Consider the following 25676-nt stretch of genomic DNA (forward strand, 5'->3'; position numbering starts at 1 on the left):
CCTTTGAGTACCTCTGTCTGTTCACGTTTCAAAGAAAAGTCCCAAGTCTAAATCATCCAAAGTTGATGCCAAAGCCGTTTCAAATGAGCGCCATTCCCGAGCCACCGCCATCTTTGTAGTTTTGCACTGCCACCATCATGGGATCTGCCGTAATGATGCTAGGCCCGCCCAACAACTCTCTACAAACTGGCCCGACCTACACTTAGCTGAGACAATGGTAGACCTGCTAAGGCTACAGCGGAGCGTGGCTACACCAACAAAATCTCCCGCTACCGCTACGGTTTGTCTAGATTGCGAGGCTAGCTCAGAACTGTACGCATATGAAAGATAAAGAGCACCTATGTTTTTTTTTTTTTTTTGTGTGTGTAAATCATCATCACACACCAGTGAAATTCATCTCCACATTTGACCTATCCCCATGGAGAGGAGCGGCGAGCTGCTGCGCTCAGGAACTACTTGCTGGTTTAACCCCCCCAATCCAACCCTGATTGTCAAGCAGGAAGGCATTGGGCCCCATTTTTTTAAGTCTTTGGTATGACCTGAACGGGAATGGAACCTCGACCTCCCAGTCCCAGGGTGGACACTCTACACTAGGCCACTGAGCTGGCACACACAGCTGATAACATTTTACATTAACGATAGCATCATTACGCTGGCTCTAGGCTCCTCCTGCTGGTAACCCCTGAGTACTACACCTACAGCAAATGGCCTGAACACACACAAAATATGGCGTTTAAAGCGTGCCACAACCCGTGCACGCGCATTGGGTCCACAGCGCGCGTAACGGGACTCGCGAGCGCAAATATACATGGCAGCGCGCGTGTGAACGGGACTCGCGAGCGGAAATATACATGGCGAGAGGTCATTTGTGCACTGAGAGGGAGCAAACTGTGTCTGTGAGCGCACAAGGATGTGCACAAGTGACAAACCTGCGTGCGCGCGTTGTCAACGAGCACACGGCAGAGGAAAACGTGCCCGCGTGGCAGCCTCTGTGTGCGCGCTCGGCAGCCTCTCTGCGCGCTCGGTTTCTGACTCCTGCTCGCTCGGCTGTAAGGGCTTTTGGCACTCTGGAGGCGTGGCCTGTGGCAGATCTTCTCTGTCCTCTGATTGGTTAGTTTACCCCGCACTTTACCCTCTATTTATATAAAAAAGTCTGATATTCAGTAGTTGCTGGCATAGCTCAGCTGGGAGAGCGGGTGACTCTCGCCCCGGAGGATCCAGGTTTGAGTCCGGCCAAGGAAAATGCAGTAGATGTCATGTTAATTTTTCTTAATTTCAGGTATTTTACAGTTGTGACCGTTCAACTGTCATTAAACGTCCGAATGTTTGCTGGGCAGTGTTTTAAAAAGTGCACATAAGCTAGATGGTTTTAACCATATAAAATTACATTTTTTGTGATACTGGAAAAATACATACTGAAATAAAACTACTGGTTGAAAACTTTATGACTGTGATTGTACAATATATGACTCACTAATACACTGCAAACTCCCTTAGAGTGGGGCTTCCAGAGAGAGAGAGAGAGAGAGAGAGAGAGAGAGAGAGAGAGAGAGAGAGAGAGAGAGAGAGAGAGAGAGAGAGAGAGAGAGAGAGAGAGAGAGAGAGAGAGAGAGAGAGAGAGAGAGAGAGAGAGAGAGAGAGAGAGAGAGAGAGAGAGAGAGAGAGAGAGAGAGAGAGAGAGAGAGAGAGAGAGAGAGAGAGAGAGAGAGAGAGAGAGAGAGAGAGAGAGAGAGAGAGAGAGAGAGAGAGAGAGAGAGAGAGAGAGAAAAGTTCTTGCCTCATTAATGTATTGTTTATTTTTTTTCAGTATTTAATTGACAAATTATCCTTTCAAATAATTAATTGATGAGTTACATAATTGTCCATTTAGAATTGTTGAATGGACTGAGTCAAGTTTGGTGCACTTTATATATTTCAAAACATGTTTTTTTTTATTTTAATGATGCATATAAATAATTTAAATGTTAATTTAATGAAATATTTCTATTTTTTCATTACCTCACCCTTGTTTTGAAAAAAACGGAACCTTGCTGGATAATATCATGGAGAAACTATTTGTTCACAATACATGGCTCAGTGAGGATCTGTGTAAAGGAGGAGATACTCAGAAATCTGTCTGCAGATTGTTACAACCCAGACTGGAAGTGGTGGGCTGTAATAAGAAAGGAGACCAAACAGAGGAGTGGGGGTTCAACAACTGATTTATTTAACAAAAGTAAGGATTAACTAAAGCAAGTTAGTGAACAGAAAATGGCCAGTGAGGACTCTCCACCACACAGGAGAGACCCAGTGAAAGCAGAAAAACAGTAGGCTTTGTAGGCAGCACCACACCCTGAGCCCAGGTGCCTCCAAGGCTGCTTAACGAGCTGCCTACAACAGAAGAAAAACACAATTAAACACAAATGAAAACCCAATGAGACGGTGGGGGCATCACAACACGTTCAGGACTACCCAAACACCAGTAATTCTTGACTGCACTGATCTGCTTTAGTAAATCCTTACTTTGGTTAAATAAATCAGTTGTTGAACCCCCACTCCTCTGTTTGGTCTCCTTTCTTATTACAGCCCACCACTTCCAGTCTGGGTTGTAACAATCTGCAGACAGATTTCTGAGCATCTCCTCCTTTGGTATACAGATCCTCACTGAGCCAAGTACTGTGAACAAATAGTTTCTCCGTGATATTATCCAGCAAGGTCTTGTTTTTGTCAAAACAAGGGTGAGGTAATGAAGAAATAGAAATATTTCAATAAATTAACATTAAAATTATTTATATGCATAATAAAAAAAACATGTTTTGAAATATATAAAGTGCACCAAACTTGACTCAGTCCATTCAACAATTCTAATGGACAATTATGTAACTCATCAATTAATTATTTGAAAGGATAATTTGTCAATTAAATGCTGAAAAAAATAAACAATACATTAATGAGGCAAGAACTTTTTAAACTTGAACATACCTACACCCACAAGTCTATTTTTACCTGGTTTAAACCATCTAGCTTATGTGCACTTTTTAAAACACTGCCCAGCAAACATTCGGACATTTAATGACAGTTGAACGGTCACAACTGTAAAATAATACCACAGGAATTAGGAAAGAATAATATGACATCAACTCTATGTTACTTGGCCGGACTCGAACCTGGATCCTCCAGAGTGAGAGTCGCCCGCTCTCCCAGCTGAGCTATGCCAGCAACTGCTGAATATCAGATTTTTTTATATAGATAGCTAGAGAGTAAAGTGCGGGGTAAACTAACCAATCAGAGGATAGGGAAGATCTGCCACAGGCCACGCCTCCAGAGTGCCAAAACTCCTCACAGCCGAGCGAGCGGAATTAGAAACCGAGCGCGCAGAGGCTACCGAGCGCGCAGAGAGGCTGCCGCGCGCGCACGTTTTCCTCTGCCGTGTGCTCGTTGGCAACGCGCGCACGCAGGTTTGTCACTTGTGCACATCCTTGTGCGCTCACAGACACAGTTTGCTCCCTCTCAGTGCACAAATGACCTCTCGCCATGTATATTTTCGCTCGCGAGTCCCGTTCACGCGCGCGCTGCCATGTATATTTTCGCTCGCGAGTCCCGTTCACACGCGCGCTGTGGACCCAGTGCGCGTGCACGGGTTGTGGCACGCTTTAAACGCGATAACAAAAACAATGCGGCTGTGAATTGATCATATACATATGTGTTCTTTAAACGTTTAGCAGAACCTTCCGGAAGTTTTCTGATTTACCACCTTGATGGTTACAAGCAGGCATCTAAACAACTTTTTTTTTGCTACTTCACGCTTGTTTCTGTTGAGGTTGTGAGTAAAAAACAAGGGGAGGGGTCAGGGAAAACCAAACAGTGGCTCCATCAGAAGGCTTTGTTTCAGCTGCAGAAGTCAGCTGTTTACAGCGCTGCTATATTCGTGTTGGTTACGTAACGTCTAGCCTGTTTCTGTTTATTATACCGGCTCGTAGGAATGTTGTGGTTTCGGTTTGGCCCAGAATCACAGATGAGTCCCACTTTGTGGTAAAAATAGTTTGATAATATCAGCATTTCTGATTTTATGAAGAAATTTCACAGCAGAAGAGAAACTCTGTCTAGGAATGGTGCCTCTAGGAATTCCCAGAGGCCTCCTGGCAACTGCTTGACTTCTTATAATTATATAATAATAATAATATTATTATTAATATCATTTCACTGCATTTTTTTAATTCATTAGCGAGTCAAATCAGCTGCTGTATATTTTCTAATTAAAAGCTGTTTCTGGACTAGTGGCTGTTTTTATAAAACATGTTTCCCCACAAAAATCACTAAAATTATCTTCTTTTCCTTATAAAGGTTCCTCTGTTGAACTTGAAAGTCACAGAACAAGTGTAAAAAAATTTAATTATTAGTTTTTCAACTAAATAAATGATTTTAATTCAAAAAATGATAAGTTTTATCTTCCTGAATAAAATAAAGCCGAATCCTGAGCTTAAACGTTTCTGATGCACCAATAAAAACCTGTCATCCAGCTTCTGCTGCCTCAGCAGTGAACTCCCCTGAGATGTGGGTCTCATTAGGTCGTCATCATCAATAACGAGAAGTACAGTGTTGCCACGGGAGCTGGGAGCTGGGCCCAGCCTGCGACTGGTTGGCTGGCAGCACCATTAGCACCGCGTACAGGCGCCACCGAGCCAGACGGATCGGGACGGAGGAGGATTGATGGGTCTGGGAGGCGTAGCGGTGTTAGAGCGTTTGTTAAATCGGTGGGCCAGTGGTGTGGGCTGTGAGCGGTCCGGGGCTCACACACAAGAAAATGTGAAGCTGCTCATAAATATTTGAAGGGATGCCACCTACAGGCTCTGACAGCAGAAAGGGGGTGAGGTAGCTCAAAATAGAGGGTGAGGAATCTGCAGAGAGGGGAGGAAGTAGCTGGGAAAACCTCAGGAAGGAGGCTTCTCTTTATGTCTCCGTCAGCTCGAATGAACTCAAATGTCCCATTTTACTCACTCTGTGTTATCAGGTGGGATTGCTTCCATTACTCTGTGTATTTATGCGTACCTGTATGTGAAAGATTTCTGTTGTGGTTTCTGCAGCTTGAGAGCAAAGCTGGCAAAGCCACAGCAGCCCTGTCTGCCCCTGAAACCCTAGACCCCATCGACCTGAAGGTGGCACTGAAGAAGGAGCGTGAGGAGCACCAGCACCTCCTCGCGGAGTCCTACGCAGCAGTGATGGACCTAACCAAACAGGTGAAGGGTCAAACCTTTGAGCACAGGCCTGGGAAGCTGAAAAATATGATGTTTTGTTCTAAATCTCCTGATTTCTGACCAATCAGCTTCAGATCGGAGAGAGAAACTGGAGCAGGGAGAAGGTGGAGCTGCTGGAGAGGTTCAGCAGGGAGAGAGCTCAGTGGGAACAGAGACTCAGAGAGGCCGCGGCGCAGCAGGAGAAGGTACGGCACGCTGGTTTACTCTGAGATACGTGGGATGGGAGTTTACGACAGTAGGAGGACACTGAGGATAAATCAGAGTTTTCTCTTTACATCACAGCCGAAGCCGCTGGGCGACGAGTCAGACATGGTGGCTGCTCGCGGATCGGCGTTGCAGAGGTGAATGTTGAAGAGCTTACCGATTCATGCATGACTTCCATTTTTACCGTGTTAGTTTTACTCAGCAGCTGTTCTTGTGAAAAGGGTCAAATCCTCCATGGAGTTGGAGGCTGGAGAGACGGACCGTCAGGGCGAGAAGATGCACTTTGATGCCCCGCCTCTTTTTAATCGCACTGAGCTCTGTGACCTCACCAGGAAGAACTGGACCTACCTGACCAATCAGGTTTGGACTTTTAAATATTGCTCTTACATGTAACTGGTTGGCTTTAAGCTGATCCGTTTATGTTCTCTTGGTCCAGACCCCAGAGACTATGGACAGCTGTAAAACCTGGGACGGTCCCAGCGTCTCCCACAGCAGCTTAGTGGAGTCCCAGTCTGATCTGGAGTTTGTGCAGAGAAGCTACACCGCTCCAGATCGCTCCGGTATCCGGATCTACTACAGCCCTCCGGCTGTGAGACGCGTGGAGCCCCGGAGAAGAAACCTGGAACCCGTAGATCCTCCTCCACCTGGGAGCTCCTCTCTGGGACACAAAGACGCTCTGAGCTCCTTTCACACTGAACCGCCAGCGTCCTCCTTCACTTCCTCCTACGAGCAGTGGCTGAGCTCGCTGTCCAAGCAGCACCGAGAGCTGCTGGAGAGCAGGAGCAGCTGCATCTCCAGCTCCATGCCCAGCATCGTCATTAGCAACGTGAGCTCCGGGGCGGATAACAGAGTGGTCGATGGGATGACGCCCACTTCTCCTTTCCACAACCTGGACATTGGAGAGATTTCAGCAAACTTAAGTGACGACATGAAGGAAATGACCAACTGTGTCCGCCAGGCCATCAGGTCTTCTTCTCTGGAGAGGAAATCCAGCAAGGAACCTGGAAATCAGGTAACATCATCTAATAAATCATTTATCTCTTTTATTCAGTTGTTCTGAAACAAGATGAAATTTATGTGCTTGATTGTTCTAACCTCTGCCCAGCTGGTGGGAGTATGCACCAGGTCCACTCAGACCTCTGCTCAGAATGTCAGCGTTGGGCTTCAAACGGAGAACTTCCCCAGCAGCAGGGGGGCGGGACTACACCCCAAGGCCTGGTCTCCTCGTCCATCTCCCGCCACCACCTCCTCTCTGGCATCAGCCCGGACTCGGCAGATCTCTACGTCTCTGGATAAAGTTCACAGCCGTATCGACCGGCCGTGCTGCTCCCCCAAATATGGATCTCCAAAATTACAACGCAGGGTCTCATCTGGTAGCTTTTTTTTCTTATCATTTCATTTAGCATCATTTAAACCCAGTTGACGGCATTATGGAGGATTTGCTTTCAGGCTCCACCTCCAGACTGGACAGCCCGTCTTCCAACAGGGACCGCAGCCTGTGGAGCCTCCAGCAGAGGCCTATTAGTGGGGGTGGGGGCTCGGCGTGGGCTCGCTCCACCACCACGAGGGACAGCCCCGTCCTGAACGGCCTCACCGACGGCCTCTCCAGCCTGTTCAGTGTGGTGGAACACTCTGGAAGCACGGAATCACTCTGGAGACCTGAAATGGGTGAGCATGTGTGAAAATTAATATCCTTTAACCTGAAATTACAGACTTTTGTGGATTCTTTTTTAATTTTACTTGAAATGAAGCTAATGGGAGCTTTGTTGTGCTGCTTTAGGAGCCAGCCAGACCGCCAGCCCAGCTCGGCAGCCTCACGCTGCAGGAAAACCATCCGGAGCTGGGGTCTGTGGATCTGATTCCAGCTCCCAGCGGTATGGAGGACTGGTACAAGAGCTCTATGGGAACGTCTGCAGCAGCCGTAGCCCAGTAGGAGTCACCCTGCCTGGGGAGAGAGCACACAGAGACTCCCTTGGCAACCTTGGAAGCGTGAGTGTGTTGGGAGGAATCAGAGATGTGGATGAACCCAAGTCGGACTGTGTCCCAGCGGGAGTCGGAGGACCCGGCTGCGACACCGTGACTAGGATTGTCAACAAGAGGTTTATGAGGCAGACGGCTGGGGAGGAAATGATCAGCATCATGGGAGGAGGGAAGGAAATGACGAGCAGCGCCGCGGCCGCCGGACCAGGCACGGAGGTGAGGTCTATTAAAATTCCTAAAGCACCGTAGTTCTGTTTTTCTTCATTTACACAAATTCTTCTGATTCCCAGGAAGCTCCATGTGACTGCGCCGCTCAGTCTTGTGTCGCCCGACCATCGAGAGCAGCCGCACGCCACTGCAAGCATCGTCCGCAAGAAGCTCCAGCGGCAGCAGAGGAGAAAGGAGACGCCTGCGCCGAGTGACGCCCCCACGCAGAAATCTAAGCACATTCGCTTCCTAACAAACACCACTGCCATGACACGCCTCCTCACGTCACCAACAGTACATACACACCTCCAAGCGCACTGCCAAACCCAACACACACAGAGTGATAGCACACAGCTCTGACTGCCTGACAAACCTACTGCCACACACACACACACACAAACACACTCTTTCACACTCACAGACACACACAATCCATCTTGGATGCCAAGGACAGGTCCAACTTGACAAATCTACCAGCAAAACCGAACACGGACACCGTCACCTCCTCCAAACAAGAATTATTCTGACCTAAGGAGAGTTTAACAGGTATGATATCAGGACTGGATCTACTCAACTAAACCTCTGAGTCCAGATCATTCATCAGAAGGACTTCACCTCACTGTTGAGTATCACTTGGAGCTGTAGGATAAACACTTTTACCAAAATAATCCATTCATGGGTTCCACATCATGCATGGATTTAAATGTAAATGATCCTTAATTTATGGGTTTGATGAAAAATGGGCTTGTTTTAGAGTGCAGGGAGGATGAAGGATTCATCCTTAAACCATCGAGGGTGAATCTGATGAAGACATGAACACAGCATGAAACTGGGAGCAAAACATACAAATTAAATCCATTTCATTAGAACACACAGACCCTTTGGTTTGCATTTGGGTGAAAAACATTAACAGTAATCAAACATGCATTCAAGCCACAGCTGAGTTCAGTCTAACACTTAAAGCTTTGGTCTGTAAACTCTTCACTCTAAAAAAATGTTGAATTTACTTACATCAGTTGGTTCCACTACACTTAGTTTAAATGTGCAGAGAATTACATGTTGTCCTTTTACAAGAAAATGTACATTACTCTTTACATTTAGTCACTAGGTTTAGTGGACTCAGTTGACGTAACTTGGTTAAGTAAATTCAACAATTCATTTTTTAAAGTGTATCAAAATAATTTAGAAAAGGTAGCATAAATGTTTTTTTAAACAAGATTGTAAAGTCGGTGACATTTGCACTTAGAAGCAATGGAAGTTATAAATAATTTCAAGGATTTGTGAAATACATTTTTATCATTTTAAAAATATTTTTATTTATTGAAGTGTATTTTTTTTTATTTTTAAACTAAATATCAAACAGCTTAAGCTGGGATGTCTGTGCAAACGTGAGACACAGACGTCTTGTTCTTTTACAGAGGAAAAGGTAAATTTGGACATTTTTTTCTTCCTTCTATTTATTAGTTTTATGTCCTACACTCTAAAAAATAAACTGCTGAGTTTACTTAACCTTGTTGCTTTAATGTAAAGAGTAACATACATCTAGTTTTGACATAATTTATAACAATGTATATTATTCTTTACATTGAAACAGTTGACATAACTTAAGTAAATTCAACATTTCCTTTCTTACAGTGTGGCTTTTTTCTAATCAATCAGCTGATTAAGTGCCTGTTAGTTTGTCTTTTAGTCGGCTCACACTGAACTCTAAAAAACACACAAACCAAACATCCTGTTTATTAATTTTATAAAGGATTTTATGTATCAGCTTGTACTAAATTTACAGTAAAGTACTGTATCTTGATGGAAAAACTAAATGGTGCAGAAAGACATAATATACATCTTTAAATGTCATTTTTATGTTAAGGAATATTCTGGAAACAGCGGTAATTTTTTTTTTAATGATGACTTATTGTTAGTATGTTGTTGTTCTGGTGCTACTGGTTGTGTGAGTGGCAGCCTGACGATTGTGAGTCTCTACACACAGTTTAGTGACTCAGCAATCTAAAATTGGGCATTACAGTAACACACACTTAGGGAAACCCACAGTCTCAGTGCTGCTGCCTGTCTCAAAACCATCTGCACGAACCCTGAATGCCACACAGCTGGGTCTTCTGTTTTTATTTAAATAAATACCCCACTTTTATATGGATTTAGCCAAGAAATGTGGTTAAATTACACAGAACCTGTTATTTTATCTCTCATTATTCTCAATAAAGAGGCAGCTATAATTGGCATTAATATGTCAGACTTTACTTGTTGAAATTAAATTAATCTTAATAGATTTGAAGTATTTTAAAACAACAAGGAAACCCTTACTTACTAGGTAACATGTACTGGTACTGTTGGTAGAAACCATTTTACACTGTAAGAAATAAAATGTTGAATTTACTTAACCAAGTTACACACATTTACTTTTAAAGTAACACAGAGCAGTTTCCTGCTCCTCCTCCCTCCTGGTTGAAAGTGAAATTACAACTATTGTAAACAACCCTGCAGCAGCCTGCTGTAGCTAGCTCTAACAATGAGCTAACACTAACACGAGCCAACTAATACTAAAATAAACCACAAGGTAAAATGATCCACACTGTTGGACAAAAAATATTAATACTTACAAGTCCAGTAGCAACAAAGCCAGGTCACCATCAGTCCTTGATTTTGTAATCTACTTTAGCTCCCTCAAACTAGCATAGGCCACGCTGAGGTTCACTCTGGTTTTAGCTTTTAGCTTCACCTCCAAAGACATTACTCTCTTACTTCTGCCATAATGCCAAGAGAAAAAGCAAACATAATTTTCTTCGTCTTGTGCTTTTTATTGATGATCAGCGAACTGACAATGCTAACCACTAGCGTTACAGCTAATAGCTGTAAAGCAGGTAGAGAGCATCCCTTATAGGGCACCTATCCACTCCACAAACTAGCCATTGCGTGTTTTGGTCAGCAAAGGGCTGCAGAGTGGTTTCAAATATGAAACAGGTCAAGTTTCTAACCCAACAATCACTGAGACGAATGTTAAAGCTGTAGCTTAAGTTTCTATTGCTACTTTAACATAGCAACGGATAAAAATGTATATTACTCTTTACATTTAAGCAACTGGGTTTAGTGGAACCGTTGACTTAACTTGGTTAAATAAATGAAACATTTTATTTCTTCGAGTATACGAGAATGAATAATTAGTTTAATCAAACAGTTAGCGTTTGTTCAGCTACACTGCAACACATATCAGTCATTTTTAAGTTGTTTCTAAGGAATATTAAATGATATATATAATTATGAAAATTACACATTATGGCATACCGTATACCTAATTTTCATTCTGAAATACAATTCAGTCTGTATTGTTTTTTTTTTCTGAAATCTTTAGAACATTTTTTCAAAAACAAACAAAAGAAAACGAAACTACTTAAATTTCCTATGCAGGATACATTATTACAATGCAGACTGTTGCTTTTAACATATTGTTCATATTTTAGACTGTTAAAAGTGAATTATTTATTCAAATATGATCAGTTTGCTGCTTTTTTTAGACTAAAAATCTGAAGTGTTTTAACTAAGTTGGGTTTTTACCTATTTTAACTGCAGAGATCCAAAATATGTCATTGGGAGACATTATTTTTATTTATTGCTGAAACTTCTTGGATGTCAATAACCCTTTAGGTGTATTTGTTTAAACCGTAGGGAGAAACTACGTTGAAGAGCAAGTCACCCCCAAATCAACATTTTTTTTTGGCTGATAAACTATATAAATAAGTGTCTAATCGTGCTGTAGACACATGTAGTCAATAATTTTACACTTTAGTCTTAGTTAATTTAAAAATGTTCTGCCTAAAACTGTCAGTGTTGTGCCGTTGTCAGGTAAAAACTCTACACTGCATTTGAATTTAAATCCGCCATCGCTATTGGTTAAGAGGTACACTATGAAGTTGGCTGGTACATTATGATGTCACAATGTCATTGTGAACCTGTGTGTGTATTTGTTAGCAGCTCCGCCCTCTCGGTCTGCGAGGCAACAGCATTTATCGCATTTTTCAAACAGGAAGTGGGAGTGGGGTAAGACTCTGTTAGGGGTGACTTGCTCTTTAAAGTCAGTCATTCCAGTGTGGCAGGGATTGTGGCAGGGATTTTGTTTTTATTTATTTTAAATACGTGTTATTTTGATCAATTGGTAACTTTTATTAGCATTTCTTCTCACATATATATGAAACTCTGGGCAGAAGGTTTACCAAATTCTGTTCTACCTCTTATACTCTGCAATCATCAAACAACAAAACCATATTTTTGTATAATTGTCATGAAAAATTCACGTTTTGATGACTTTTGTTGTCATTGAATCTTACACAAGGCCCCTTTAGTGCCTTTCTGCTACAAAAAGTGTCTTGTTTTTATTAAGCTATTTCATTTTTCTGCACATATTTGACTCAAAATAGGTACCAGAACATATTTGCAAATGTCCACGTGTGGAATTTATTTTAAATGTCAGAATTTGTTGGCTGTGTTTTTAGAATTTCCAGTTATAATTCAAAGTGCTCCCTTGGAAACTAACCTATTTTTGGGCAGTCACTCAAGATGTTTACATCTCTTAGCGCTATTAAAGAATCTCACTCTTAGTCCTTGTGTTTATTCCCACATGAAGGAATTTGGCTGAAACATTTTAAATGATCATTTTTATTACTTTTTATATTAAATTTCTAACACAACACCAGATGAAACCAGACTACATCTCAGATCCTGCGTTCAAACATTTACTAACTGAGAAGTAATCCAGGTCACAGCATCGCCAGCCAATGAGGGGGGATGTCCTACCTTGCATGGCACAAACCCTCTTGTTCCTATGTAATCCTGACAACATGATGATTTCCTACTTGTGTGATGTTTCCATACCATTCATAAGATTATTTCATGCTGGGATTATGTAGATAAAACACTTAGCTGTTCTTAAAGGTAGCTGAACTTACCTGCTTGTATATAAGCTTTGTATAATCTCTCTTTTTAGTTTAATAATGCTTGATTTTTGGATAAAAGGAGATTGCAATGAAAAGCTGTCTATGATGAGTACAAGGTTAAGAGCGGTTTCCATACCATGCTCCGTTATTTTCTTTGAGAAAAGCTGAATGTCAACAGCTGATCTGATGCAGGTCGCTGTGGAAATATGTAGCTGTCTCCTTCTGCGGCCTCTGTACATAGATGCATTTTAAAGACGAATGACAAAATAAAAACAGCATCAAATATAATAAAAGGGTAAGAAAATCGTGTCCCACTAGGATTTTTAAAGGGTGCGTCTGTTTTTCCAGCAGATATCTTGTCAAACGAGATCTAACTGCCTCCTGTTTGTCATAGAAATCACAAATAAATGTTTCATTGATTTTAATGTAGTTTGTTGTCTTTTTTACTTTTCTACTGTTATTGCCAGTTGTCTCTAGAAATAACAATAGTTTCTGTGTTTTTCCAGACTTCAGATTATAATGAAACATTTGGATCATGGAAAGTATTTTTTTTTCCTGTTGAAGGGGAGTTTTCCTCTCCACTGTCGCTACATGCTAGTAGGAGAATTGCTGTAGTCTCTGACACAAGTCAGTGACTCGATGTGATCTGCTGGGTTTCCCTAGTAAGGAAACATTTAAATGGCATAATGAACTGAACTCATTGCACTGATAAGTAGGTTCAATTGGAATGTTTCTGTGCGAAGTGCCTTGAGATGACTCCTGTCGTGACTTCAATTCAATTCAATTCAATTCAAAAATACTTTATTAATCCCAGAGGGAAATTGATTGCTGTAGTAGCTCAGGATAATAATAATAATCAAGTCATCAAAGAGTTGTTGTATATTACAATGGCTGTTGGCAGGAAGGATCTCCAGTAGCGGTCAGTGTTGCAGCGAAACTGAAGAAGCCTCTGACTGAAGACACTCTTCCGTTGTCGGACAGTCTTGTGAAGAGAATGCTCAGGGTTGTCCATAATTTTCTTGATTCTCTGGAGAATCCTTCTTTGCATTATCTCCTCCAGCGGTTCCACAGTCGTCCCCAGAACAGAACCAGCCTTTTTTATTAGGCTGTTGAGCCTTTTCAGGTCCCTGCTTCTGATGCTGCTACCCCAACAGACGATGGCTGAAGAGATTACACTCTCAACAACAGACTTGTAGAAGATGTGCAGCATCTTGCTACAGACATTGAAGGACCTAAGCGTCCTCAAGAAGGGCAGTCTGCTGTGTCCCTTCTTGTAAACGGCTTCGCTGTTCTTTCTCCAGTCCAGTCTGTTGTCCAGGTGAACTCCAAGGTATTTGTATTGGCGCTATATAAAGAAATGGAAGTGAAATTGAATAAGAACGTACTGCTGTTGTAAAAGTACTTATTGTCTCTGGAAAGTTGAAAGAGTTTAGAAAGTGAGCATTTGGGTTTTAAGAGGCTTAGATATTAAAGCCAGGTTTATTCAGAAAAGGACAATCTGGCAACACTGTTATTAGCAGTAAAGCAGCCAAACTGCAGATTCCTTTTTAACACCCATATGTCTCCATGTGAAAATCTATAAAGACAGGAACACAATAACAATGAGGAGACATTGTGGGGACAGAAAGGAGCCCGCCACAGCTTTGTAGACCCTGGCCAGTGCAGCAGTATTACATCAATCCAGCCTGGAGGAGCTAGTCTCTGAGCTGAGAGCAGAGCTGTGCTCCTAAATTCTGAATGCTTTGACAGATGTGGTTTACTTGTTTAACTAAAACATTTGCAGTGGTCTCTAGTGGGAATGAATGTCTTGGGGGGGGGGGGGGGGTAGTTCTGCTATGTGGTGGTGTTGCTAATGGTTAGCTTCTACTAGATGAGACGTTCTCTGCTGTTTCCTGGATGCTAAACCATCAACAGCCTTCCCCGTAGTGAGTCAAGATGGGTGAGTCCATGAATGTTAAGCGACAGTGTGATGTAGATCTGTCAGGCTTTTCAGATCCGTCTCTGTTCCTCTTTGACATGTCAATGGCTGTGAACAAAGAGAAACTGTAAATAAGTCATGAAAGTATAAAGTTACATTAAAACCAAGGACATTGTTGTTTTTCTTGTGAAATTCCCAATAAGTTTGATGTGTCACATGACCCTCTTCCTGTTGAAAAAACAAAAGTTGGATCCAAGATGGCCAACTTCAAAATGGCCACCATGGTCACCATTCATCTTGAAAAGTTTTGCCCCTCACAGATACTAATGTGCCCCAAACAGGACGTTAAAATCACCAACCGTTCCCATTTTATTAAGGTGTATCCATATAAATGGCCCACCCCGTATTTATTTAGCCTTTTCTCAGAGTGCTGCCATGACCAGCTTTGACGGGCGTCCACCAGAGTCGCTCTTTTATACCAACATGATTTTTTTATTTCACTTCACAAGAACAATAATGAGCTACAATAGGCTCCCAGAGGTCCCAATCACAGGAAGTGACCTCGTCATGGCAACGCAAGTAAACAAAAGGAATACTTCCTGTTTTGACTGTAGGGATGATGGGTAATGATTACTTTATGGTTCCTAAAGTAGGGAAATGTGTTGAAGTGAACTCTACAGGAGAAACAAGAGGTGGGAAGCAGCAGCTGCTCAGAGCTGGAGGTAAATGAGTTCTTGGTAGATGTACGGGTGAAGCAGGTCCAGATGAGGACAGCACCTGTGGATTCTGAGCAGAATCAAGAGTAAACCACAAGTTTAAGCCAAATCAAAGATGGGAAAGAAAGAAAAAGACTCAAGAAGAGCCAAGGAGAGTTGTCAAATCCTCATCATTCATTCCTGCTTCTAAAAGCAATAAAAAGGGTGGAGCAGAGGTGGGGGTGAGAGTCAGAGAAGGTTCTGGACATGGAGAGATCTGAACCAGAGACCCATGACATCAGCTTATTAGCTAATTAAATGTTACTTATAGTGTACCTTTAGTCTTCAGAGGAAGCATAACGCTGCTCTGCAACAGTCCTTTCACATTGAAAGTCATTGACTCCTTCAGCTCTTTGATCTCTTCAATCTGATGAAAAAAAAAGACAAGATGAAGTCTGAGTTTGCGGCCAAGTGCACGACTGTTTTATATTTAGATGATGTAAGGTTTTTCTGATAAAACGTGCAAATTCAAGACTTTCCTCAAAATGCAAGAACAACCCAATCATGGTGCATTAATAATGAAGCAAGTGTGCATCGGCTTGTTCTCTAGTTAACTCTGTAGATTTTCACCAGAAGGTCAAACTCCTCCAAGAGTCTAGCTGGGTGCAGCTGTGGGATTATAGGAGCAGAATGTTATTAAAACAAAATATTTCATTTTATCTTAAATTTTAGGTTTATTTGTTTTTTCATTTCTGCCTAAAAAATCAAACTCTAGCTCACATTTTAAAGGCAGTTCTGGACTGAATTGATGAATTGATTTAAATGTCTGAGAACACAGGAAGTCTGCAGCGTCTGACTCAGGAAGCTCTGGCATTCAAACTATAGATCTATGCGTGTGTGTGTGTGTGTGTGTGTGTGTGTGTGTGTGTGTGTGTGTGTGTGTGTGTGTGTGTGTGTGTGTGTGTGTGTGTGTGTGTGTGCGCGCGTGTGTGTGTGTGTGTGTGATGCATGCAGTCAAAAATAGGTCAATATTAGATGAAGCCTGTGAGCATTCCTCCTGTGTGTGGGGAGGGAATGCTGGTGATGCTGAAGGAAAAGTCATGAGTCATCCATCATTTCCTTCCAAGCAGATAAACTTTTCACATCATTTTCTGAAGCCGTCTTCATCTGCTGCTCTTTTTTGTTTTACGAAGACATTTTAGTAAACTCTCCGCATCTCTGGCACTTAAAGGTCTGCTGAGAAATGTGTCTGGGTTCAAATCTACTCTGAGAGGAAGGGCGGGACTTCCTTTTCATGCAAACACTCAACTGCACATTGTCGGGCTTTTATTATCTCAAATAAGAACAAACACCTGACCTTTTAACAACAGGAAATTGGATTTCTGCAGCAGTTAAAGGAAAGGTTCGGCCCAGGCCTCCGCTCTCTCTGACCTTCTCTCCTGCTACTGTAGGTTTCTCACGTGGGGTCAGAGGGGTCACGGAGCAAAGGAATCAGGCGTTACGGAGCATAAACTCCACCCAGGCTTTTCTATTCATGAGTAACATTGAGATGTCGCTTACCATCTACAGTTTGTTTAAAATGCACGTTTATAATTTATAAGACATTTTAAAAGAAAGAATTTTTCACTTTCAGATGGAGTTTGTCACTTTCAGAGGTCTGAAGGTTGAGTTTAAAGCATTAAATATTTAAATCCTGTCGTGTTTTTCCTCTCTTGACCCTGAAACCTGCAGACAGACGCTTGGCCGGTAGTTAAGAGTGATAACTGTGCCTGCACTGCCACCTGCTGGCTGTGTTTGGAATAGTAAACCATCTGCTGGTTAGGGAAATTTTATTTCATTTACAAACAGCTGTTATAAAATATTTTTTATTATTATTCTGTAGCTCTTATGAGTAGAGCGACTTTAAACTTTCATCAAGCTTCATCGGTTGTTTATTTTTCTATCATGATGAAAAGTTTAATGTTGATTTGTTTTAATTGTTCTCTTAATTGATGAACTTATTAAAATAAATCAAAGGTTACGGTTAACTTAGATTTAAAATGACAATTTATTCATCTTCATGCATCTACTCTAAATAAAATACTGTTAAGACAGAGTATTAGTAATATTTATTCCATATTATATTATTATTATTATTATAGCTTCAAATGTGTTTGTAATGCTTATTTTAATTATCAGTAACAACATTGTTCAGATTCATATAATTATTTAGTTCATCTAAAGCTAATTTGAGGAAAATTTACAAAATGTATTTATAAAATCAAAATAATTAGAGAAACATTAACCAATGATGAATAAAAGCTCTGAAAAAAACAAATAAAAGAAAACCAGAAAATGACAGAAAACAGAAATAAAACATTTAATAGTTTGAGTTTTATCAGCCATGATTTCAGTAAACCCAACTTACTTTTATTTATCTAATTAATAAGCTGTTTACCTGTTTGTTTTTCCGTAAAGTGTCAAGACTCTTAGCATTTGAATTCATTTCAAATTTACATTTTTTAACACCAAAATTTCTTTTCAGTTCATTTCCTGAGATGGTTTATTTTTTTAGACTTGGGAAGCTTGGGTTTTCTAAACGTTGCGTTTCGAGATCGTTTGAATCAAAATGTGAACGAATGAATCACAAAACGCTGCTGAGAAAAGCAACTATCAAGACCATTTGTGTTTTATTCCAACAAACGAGACGATAAAAGCTTGAAGACGACCAGAAACAGTAACGTAACACACGTCAGAAAACAAACACATAAACGATCGTTTATCCCCACCTCTAAATAAAATCTCTTCCTACAGGTGGCACGCCTGCGAGCAGTATTTACCTAAAAATTCTAACCAACAGAAACTAAAATGAGCCTTTTTTGCTACATAAAGCTACTGACTAACCAAAGTTAACGGAATTAAAAAGCTTTCACAAGTTTTTGTTTATATGTGCACATAGCCCACACACACACGCAACGTTCAACGTGCTTCCTGGTTTTTCTGTGAGCGCCTTGAGGTCCAGAGTTAACGGCGCCATCAGAACAGCTTTATCACACCAGGAAATAAAGATACAAAACAATGTTTGAGATGCATAAAAGGCAAAAATGGTAAATATTAAGTTTCCGTGCATCTCTATTCACAGTATTCGTTAACAGGAGGTTTTCTACACCATCATTTAAGCACGTTAAAACTCGATCCAAACAGGAAGTGGTCTTCTCCGTGACTGCCATCGACTGAAAGGTCTTCCTTCTGATGGAAGAAAAGCCAACTGTGGTTATCTGGCTTCTTTTAGGGCTGACTGACGTTAACAGATAACAGGCGCGGTGATTTGATCTCAGCAGGACTGAGATCAAATGTGACCAACAGCAGCAGTGTGCCTTCTGGAAAAACTCTAAGGGTCGGTCCTTTAGTTGTTGTCAAAATCTGTAAATGTCTTGAATATTTAAAAAGGCCTAATTTCTGTGATAAACGATATTTCAAACCAACACGAGTAAAGAGAGGGGCTTTTCCTCCGTTTTATTTGTTGGGGGTGATCTTATCGAGTCCCGGCCAGGCCGGAACGTAGTAGCGAGGCAAAGTGCCCTCCATGAGTCTTTCCATCCACAAGCCCAGGCGGTCCAGTTTGTGGTGGATCTGTAGGGTGGACGTGCTGCGGGAGCGGTTGGATTTGCGAGCCGGGTGGCCATCGCGGGAACTAGACCGCCCCTTCCCCCCCGAAGCGCCCCCTTCGTCCTCAGACGACTTGCTGTCCAGGTCTTCCCCAGTGTAGACGGGCTTAAACAGACACAGGCACTTCTTGTGGCCGTTAAGCGCAAGCACGTAGCCAGTGTAGTCCACCTTACGGTTACCCCCGTCGTCCTCGTCCGCGTCGATCTGCGCGGCGTCCTGAGTGTATTCCAGCAGCGTGTTCATCCACTCGCTGTGCTTGTCGAAGTTGAGGAAGGAGAAGTGCAGCGTCAGACTCCTGGGAGAGAGAAGACGGGTGTGAGCGTGAGGAGGTTTCGATGAATAAAAAACTCAAGATGGAGACGGTGAAGCTTACCCTGTGAAAGAATAAACCTCTTTGGCAAACTTGCTGAGCAGGATGTTCTTGGAGGCATCAGTGAGAACAAGAACGATGTTCATGTGTCCCGGTCTCAGCTTCACCAAGTTGCTGATGTAGGTGATGTCCGTCAGCTCCGTCACCTCCACAAAGTTCTTTTTAGGAGGCCGACTGAATGAAAACAAAAGGACAAAGCTTAAAGGTGCATGAAGTGAGAGTGACCTCCTGTGGTCAAATGTGGATACTGCGGTCCACGTATTGAAACAAACTCGTCCGGTCTCAGCGCCAAAAGATTCTAGATGATGGAATATAGATGAGTCACACAAGCTGATAAGTAGATAAATATATTTCATTGTAATTTCATAACAGAAAAAACTTGCTTGAGGTTTTGAGAGCTCACGGTTGTTTTCTAATTCACCTTAGCATTGTTAGCTCAACATTAGCTTCCAACCTGCTTCACCCAATATTAGAGTAAAACTAAAAGATGCCGTGCCTCCTTCAGGCTACCAGAAATAACTTCTGGGTGGCTCCTTTTACTGGTTTCCAGGAAATGTGTTTTAAAGTCACCGTTCCAACAAAACTGAGAAATTAGGCTGTTTTGGGGGATTATTTCACAGTAAAATTCCTACTTATTGCTCCTTTAAAAAGGTGTGGTTCATGGAAAACCATTTTTAATGTAATATGTAATAATGAAATATGTGTAGGTTTAGGGTAGACACGTCCAGAAATAATGGCATAGGTGATATAATGCAAAAAGATGGTTCTACGATCTCCAAGTTTTGGTAGATAATCATCACTTTATAATCCTTAAAGAGGCATTATGGAAGTTTGACAGCCAAAACATGTATAGAAATAATACATTTCTTCTTCATACATTCCCCTGCAATGCCCTGGTCCTGTAGAATGAGCCCTGGCATTTTTACTGTGATTGCGTGTTTTTCTGTAAAATCACAGAAAAGGAGAGCTGCTCGGGTCGAGCAGGCTGCTTCATGCGCGTTCACGCTCAGGCATAGCCCGTAGCGTTTGCTATCAGTAGCTTTAGCAGCAGGGAGTGAGGTAGTGCCAACTCAGAGACTTTGTCGCTGTTCCTAACGCCTAGTGATGAACCTAGCTGCATTTCTGAGGACGCTTAGCAACTTTCTTCTAGATATTTCCTGCAAATTAGCAACAAAATAGCCATTTTCGCTCCGAACCGTTCTTTGAACGTTGATTCAGCTGTCATCAACGATATAAATGTTACAGATACAAAAGATGTTAGTGATGCTATAGCTCACCTAGTAAGACATCGGACTCTCGTGCGGAAGACCTGGGTTCGATTCTGGATGTGAACATAGTTTATTTAGAGTTTCTTTTTTACATTAATGGTATATTTTTTTACAGTAAGATGCCCAAATTTTTATTTGAGACTCGCCGAACGGCATTGAATTCACAGATAAAAAGATGTGGGTTCAACTTTCATTTTGGAAAAATTTTTCAAGCAAGGGAAGGGAATGATCTGAGCATGCAGGAGCACTGACCCATCATAAACCTTTGTCGGCTGTGCTGAAGAGAAAGGTACAGAACCACAGGGTATCTGCAGGTTTAAGGGAGCCAAATTTAAGACTTTTTAAGACCTTTTTCAAGGCCACTTTGACCAAATTTAAGATTTTTTAAGTTAAATTTAAGCTTAACAGGTGCTAACCACATCGCGAACGTGGGATTAGCCATCCAGTTACCAATAAACTTGCAATTCCCCATGGCACAAGCTCTCACTAGCTTAACCAGCTAATGTGCTCATCTAAAAATAGCCTCCTTTCACAACCAACTGAATGTGTACGGTTTTGCTTACACCAATATCATACACAAGAAATGCTGAACACTAACTAGAAATTCACGAAAATTTTATAGAAATAAAAGAATCTTGTTTAGTGGGCCTTTGGTAATTTAAGACCTTTGGAAACTGTATTTAAGGATTATTTGTAATTTTTAAGGATTTTTAAGGTCTTAAATTTTGAAAAGCAAATTTAAGACTTTTTAAGGACCCGCGGATACCCTGGAACCAAATTATTTAATTAATTAGCTGCGCGTTCTCCTGTCCTCTGTCCTCCGGGCCACACACACACACACACACACACACACACACACACACACACACGGGACTGTCTCAGCTGTTATTTTTGTTAAGGAGTGTGCATGTACAGCATGCGCGCCTCGTGCACGAGCCTACTATTGAAGCTGCCGTTACGCTTTTGGCCTGAGGGGGCAATCGCGAGCATAAAAATTCAAAACTCCGTAAAGTCCCTTTAACGACCTTTGATTGTCAGATCACACGGCCCTATGGTGAAACTCTAGGATTTCAATAGCCTGACAGCGTGGCATCAGACTATCATGGACTCACCCACCATCTCCACTACAAACCTGTTCTCACCTGGAGGTACCAATTGTCTCAGATGATCCATTTTCCTCGTAAACGCCATCTTTTGCTTTTGTTTTTGTCTGTTTTTCATCACTTGAGTCGCTGCAATAAAACAAGACAAAAACAGTATGGAACTAGGATTGGGACAACATTACATTGAACTTGTAACATGTTTTGTAACTGTGACTTTTGTTTTGTAGCATTTAATTAATGTTTTGTAACACTTAACTTTCGTTTTGTAACAGGTAAATTAGTTTTGTACCATGTAATTTTCATTTTGTAATGTAACTTCGGTACATAACATGAAACTTTTATTTAGTAACTTGCAGAAAAAATCAATAAGTTTCAAATCACAACTTTCAAAACACAAGTCTCAGTCTACAATTACAAAACATTTTGTCCCAATTCGAGCTTGCGTCCGACAGGAATATTCTTGGACAGGAATCCAAGACCCGTGATTGGCTGGTCAGACAAAGCCTGTCATTGGTTGTTTGGGAAGGAAGCTAGAACTGGGACAAAATGTTTTGTACATGTAGACTGAGATGTGTGTTTCACGAGTTGTGATGTGAAACTTGTACATTGATTGTTTTCTGCAAGTTACAAAATGAAAGTTTCACGTTACATGTCAAATGTTACGTGTTACAAAACGAGAATTACAAGTTACAAAACATGTTACCGGTTACAAAGCTTGGTACAAGTTACATGTAATATTGTCCCAATCCTAGTTCCATAAAACAGTAGCACTGTTACTTTAATCCAAACCATTTCCTGCTTATTTTCTTCTTTTCTACAAAGGAAAAGTGTGGGAGAAGTAAAATCCACCAACCTGAAGGCCAGGATCACCACAGTTCCAAACAAGATGAATAAAGCAGAGAAGATGAGGGACAGAAGAGGCATCATCTCACGCCTAAAAAGGATCAAAAGAGCTTTATTTCATGCAGGAAGCTTTTTGAATCGATCTTATTTATGTTACTATAAAGTCATCTTAGTTCCACCTACCAGTTGTTGTGTAGGATGTCATCGATGATTTCAGAGAGGTAGTCATAAGACGCATAAATCCACCGAATCACAAACATCTACAGAGTTCGAATATGAAACGGGTTAGCAGCACAGCACGGAACATTTTAAATAATCTGACTCTAATCTAAAAAACACACCGAGGCAAACTCGTTGTTGAGTTCAGGCAGCACGGCATCATGAACAAGGATGGACGGGTCCTTCTGGAGTCGCTCCAGCTCCTCCTGGAGACGGTGCTTGTCCTCTTCGCTGCCGTTCCAGGAGGTAACAGGCTTGAACAAAGCTTTACCGGCTGCATTACGCCTCTCCAGGATCACCACCTGCACACATAACCAGACAGACACAGAGAAGGGGAATAAATCAGATTACTAGATGTCAATTATGCTAAAAAAGAGCCGCTTATGAGCTAAAATTCTAACATTTGCACTATTTACAATAGAATGTAGGAGGAGTACCAGTGGTGCTGAAGGCAGGCTGTCTTTGCTGCTCATGAGGATGTCACAAAGAGGCTGTTGCAGCTGTTGGTACACATAAGCAAACCTCACAACTTCCTTGCTATTGGTGGACGCAAAAGAGAGAAAGGCCTGGTTCCTTAAGGAAAAGACCTCTTCGTCGTCTGTGATCAGCAGCACACAGTATCTGAGGAGAGGAGAAGCATCAGAAATGAGATAAACAAGTTTTAATTACCTCAAACAAGACGACAAGTTTCACTGTGATAACAGGTAAAAAAGAAAAGTTTAGAGTTTCTTACTTCCTGCGTCTGTGAAACTGTTTGATGGGGCAGAGCTCGTCGAACAGCTTCTGATTGACGAGCCGCGGGGCGAGGAGAAACTTGTTGTTGGACACAAACTCATCTATTATTTGCTTTTTCATTCCTTTAGCCTGAAGAGTTTGGAGACATGAGAAAGCATGTAAGAAAGTAAAACTTTATTTATAAAGCACCTCTCAAGACAGAAGTCCGGAAGTGCTACACATTAAAAAAACAACAAGTGCCCGAAGTCTGAGCCCTGTGGAACACCATAAAGTAAATGTGTGACACAAAAGGGCAACGTGATGGAAAATGGTTTTAATTTACCTGTATGATGTCAGCAGGCTTGTCGATGTTTTCCTTAAATACCAGCATGGTCGGAGCGTAAGTGTTGATGTTGAACCGTTTCTGTAGATCAGAAGTCTCTGAAAGACCCTGATCTACGTAACCAAACTGCAGGTAGTCCTTATAGGCGAAAGCTGTCAGCTATGGGGATAAAAACACACAAACACAAACATATTAATGTGTTTTAAGTGATCTGAAGTAGTTTTTTTTAAAACACAAGATAATGACTTACTTTGTACAGCAGAGGAATGGAAGGCACTTGGTCAAACAGAAGAACGTGTGGCTTGTTGAGATCGTGCCAGCTGTTCAAGAACTGCTGGTCAGTTTTATCAGTGACCTGAAAAGAGAAGACTCTGTTATGTTTTCTAGATTTGTGACATTCTAGATAAATCTAGATGAATTTACCCGCTCTACAAGTCTCTGTGGGAGAAGGTCTTCAACAAATTGCCTCAGGTGCTCTTTTGCTACAGCATAATGGAAAAATGTCACTTTGCCATTGATGACACCAAGAATGGACGGGGTGCGGTGAGCACCAAGGTGATTAGCAAGCCGCCTCTCATAGCCAACGTCAACCACACCAATTCCAACACCTGCAGAGACAAGACATTAAAGTACACCTGAGCAGATGCTACCGTGGGACTGGGTTGGACCATTTCATACCTAGACTCTCCATCTCCTGCACCACTTCTTTCCAGACTGGCTCAATGTGGATGCAGCTGAAGCACCAGTCAGAGGTAATCTTTATTAGGTATGGCCTCCTGTAGCTGTCAGGCACCAGTTCATTGACATACTGGTTGAAGTGGAGAGTGTACTTGCTGTCGGTGAAGTCTCTGTGGGCCCTGCTGTTGAACGGGAAGTTGAAAAAGGATTCGTCAAAGTAGAAGCTTCCCTGCCGGTGGCCATAGCGACCGCTGCCATAGGGCTGGGTGTCATCTGTCTGGCCGTAGTGATCGTAAGTGGCACGTTTGTCTTCATTAGACAGAATCTGGAATGGAGGAACAGATGTTACACACACGTTTTAAACCATTTAGGGAAAAGGTTTTGGAAACTCACCTCATAAGATTTAGTGATCTGGATGAACATATCCTCAGCACCTGGATTTTTGTTTTTGTCGGGATGCCTTAGGAGGAAGATGCACATTAGTTTAAGGAACTGAGGAAAGAGGATCAGAGCAGAATCAGGTCAGGGTATTTACCATTCTTTTGCAAGACGCTTGTAGACCTTCTTGATCTCTGCCTGGCTCGCAGTCCTGGTAACTCCTAATGTTTTATACGGGTCTATTTCAGAGCCCGCATTGCTCCATCCTGCCAGCAGCACAGACAGGACCACCACCACCACAGCCAGAGACATCATCCCTGCCATCAGTTACCTTAAACGTACCAAAAGCAACAAAGGAAATCAGGTTAAATGAGCTGTGGACCCTCTCTGATCATGACACGAGTTTTAAGACGGGTTACAAATCTGACATGTACACCCGTTTGTCACAAAAGGTGAGAAAACCGAAAAAGAGGCTGGGTAGGATAGGTAAATGACAGCAAAAGCGGCGGTATGCTACTTCTCGAAGACAAAACGTTCAGGCTGATACGGTCGGTGGCGTCATCACCTCGGACAGATGCGCACAGCTGATATGGACGACCACACCACATATTCAAGCTCCTCGTTCTTCTGGTTAACATTAACAGCCAACCTTCCAGGGTGTGTTCCGCAGCATCACACAGCTCCTCCAGGGCAGGCTAACGACAACCTGCTGCTACGAAGTGGTAGTCCAGAAGGAGGCGCTCCATCTTCAGCAGTCGTCATGGGAAACAGCTTGTTGTGTCACACTTTCTTTGGGTCTTATGTAGTTGTAGTTTTAATGTTTTACTGTGAAGTCCGGTGGGTTTGAGCCAAGTAAATAAGACACCGCGAGCTTTTTGTCTGAAAGGGGGACTTTCCGTGATAGCATATGAACGCACTCTATTTTTTTTGG

The 25676-nt window shown here is 42.0% G+C and overlaps 2 protein-coding genes across 5 annotated transcripts in view; one reads left to right on the forward strand and one right to left on the reverse strand.

The window, feature by feature from the left end:
- Positions 1–12993, forward strand: part of mtcl2 (microtubule crosslinking factor 2) — an 84826-nt gene extending 71833 nt beyond the window's left edge. For all 3 annotated transcript variants that reach the window (XM_015967480.3, XM_015967482.3, XM_015967481.3), the window contains exons 16-24: positions 5064–5216; positions 5303–5419; positions 5517–5575; positions 5660–5798; positions 5875–6450; positions 6544–6811; positions 6888–7106; positions 7219–7634; positions 7709–12993. In XM_015967480.3, coding sequence (XP_015822966.3) covers positions 5064–5216; positions 5303–5419; positions 5517–5575; positions 5660–5798; positions 5875–6450; positions 6544–6811; positions 6888–7106; positions 7219–7634; positions 7709–7840 — 2079 coding nt within the window. In that variant the 3' untranslated portion in view covers positions 7841–12993. The remainder of the gene's footprint in view (positions 1–5063; positions 5217–5302; positions 5420–5516; positions 5576–5659; positions 5799–5874; positions 6451–6543; positions 6812–6887; positions 7107–7218; positions 7635–7708) is intronic.
- A 5542-nt stretch (positions 12994–18535) lies between these two features.
- Positions 18536–25448, reverse strand: dnajc16 (DnaJ (Hsp40) homolog, subfamily C, member 16). 2 transcript variants are annotated; one of them, XM_054745768.2, is made up of 16 exons: positions 25311–25448; positions 24903–25076; positions 24761–24827; positions 24368–24692; positions 24113–24297; positions 23940–24044; positions 23690–23848; positions 23366–23496; positions 23070–23253; positions 22755–22934; positions 22597–22673; positions 22424–22504; positions 22274–22318; positions 21610–21699; positions 19203–19373; positions 18536–19124 (listed from the first exon to the last, which is right to left on the reverse strand). In XM_054745768.2, exons 2-16 carry the CDS (start codon positions 25067–25069, stop codon positions 18677–18679), a joined length of 2415 nt encoding a protein of 804 aa, XP_054601743.2. In that variant the 5' UTR covers positions 25070–25076; positions 25311–25448; the 3' UTR covers positions 18536–18676. The 2 variants fall into 2 exon arrangements, with proteins under 2 accessions (XP_054601743.2, XP_015822963.3); XM_015967477.3 differs by lacking the exon at positions 22274–22318.
- Between the last annotated feature and the right edge of the window lie 228 nt (positions 25449–25676).

This window comes from Nothobranchius furzeri, chromosome 15 (assembly GCF_043380555.1).
Source record: "Nothobranchius furzeri strain GRZ-AD chromosome 15, NfurGRZ-RIMD1, whole genome shotgun sequence".
NCBI classification, from domain to species: domain Eukaryota; kingdom Metazoa; phylum Chordata; class Actinopteri; order Cyprinodontiformes; family Nothobranchiidae; genus Nothobranchius; species Nothobranchius furzeri.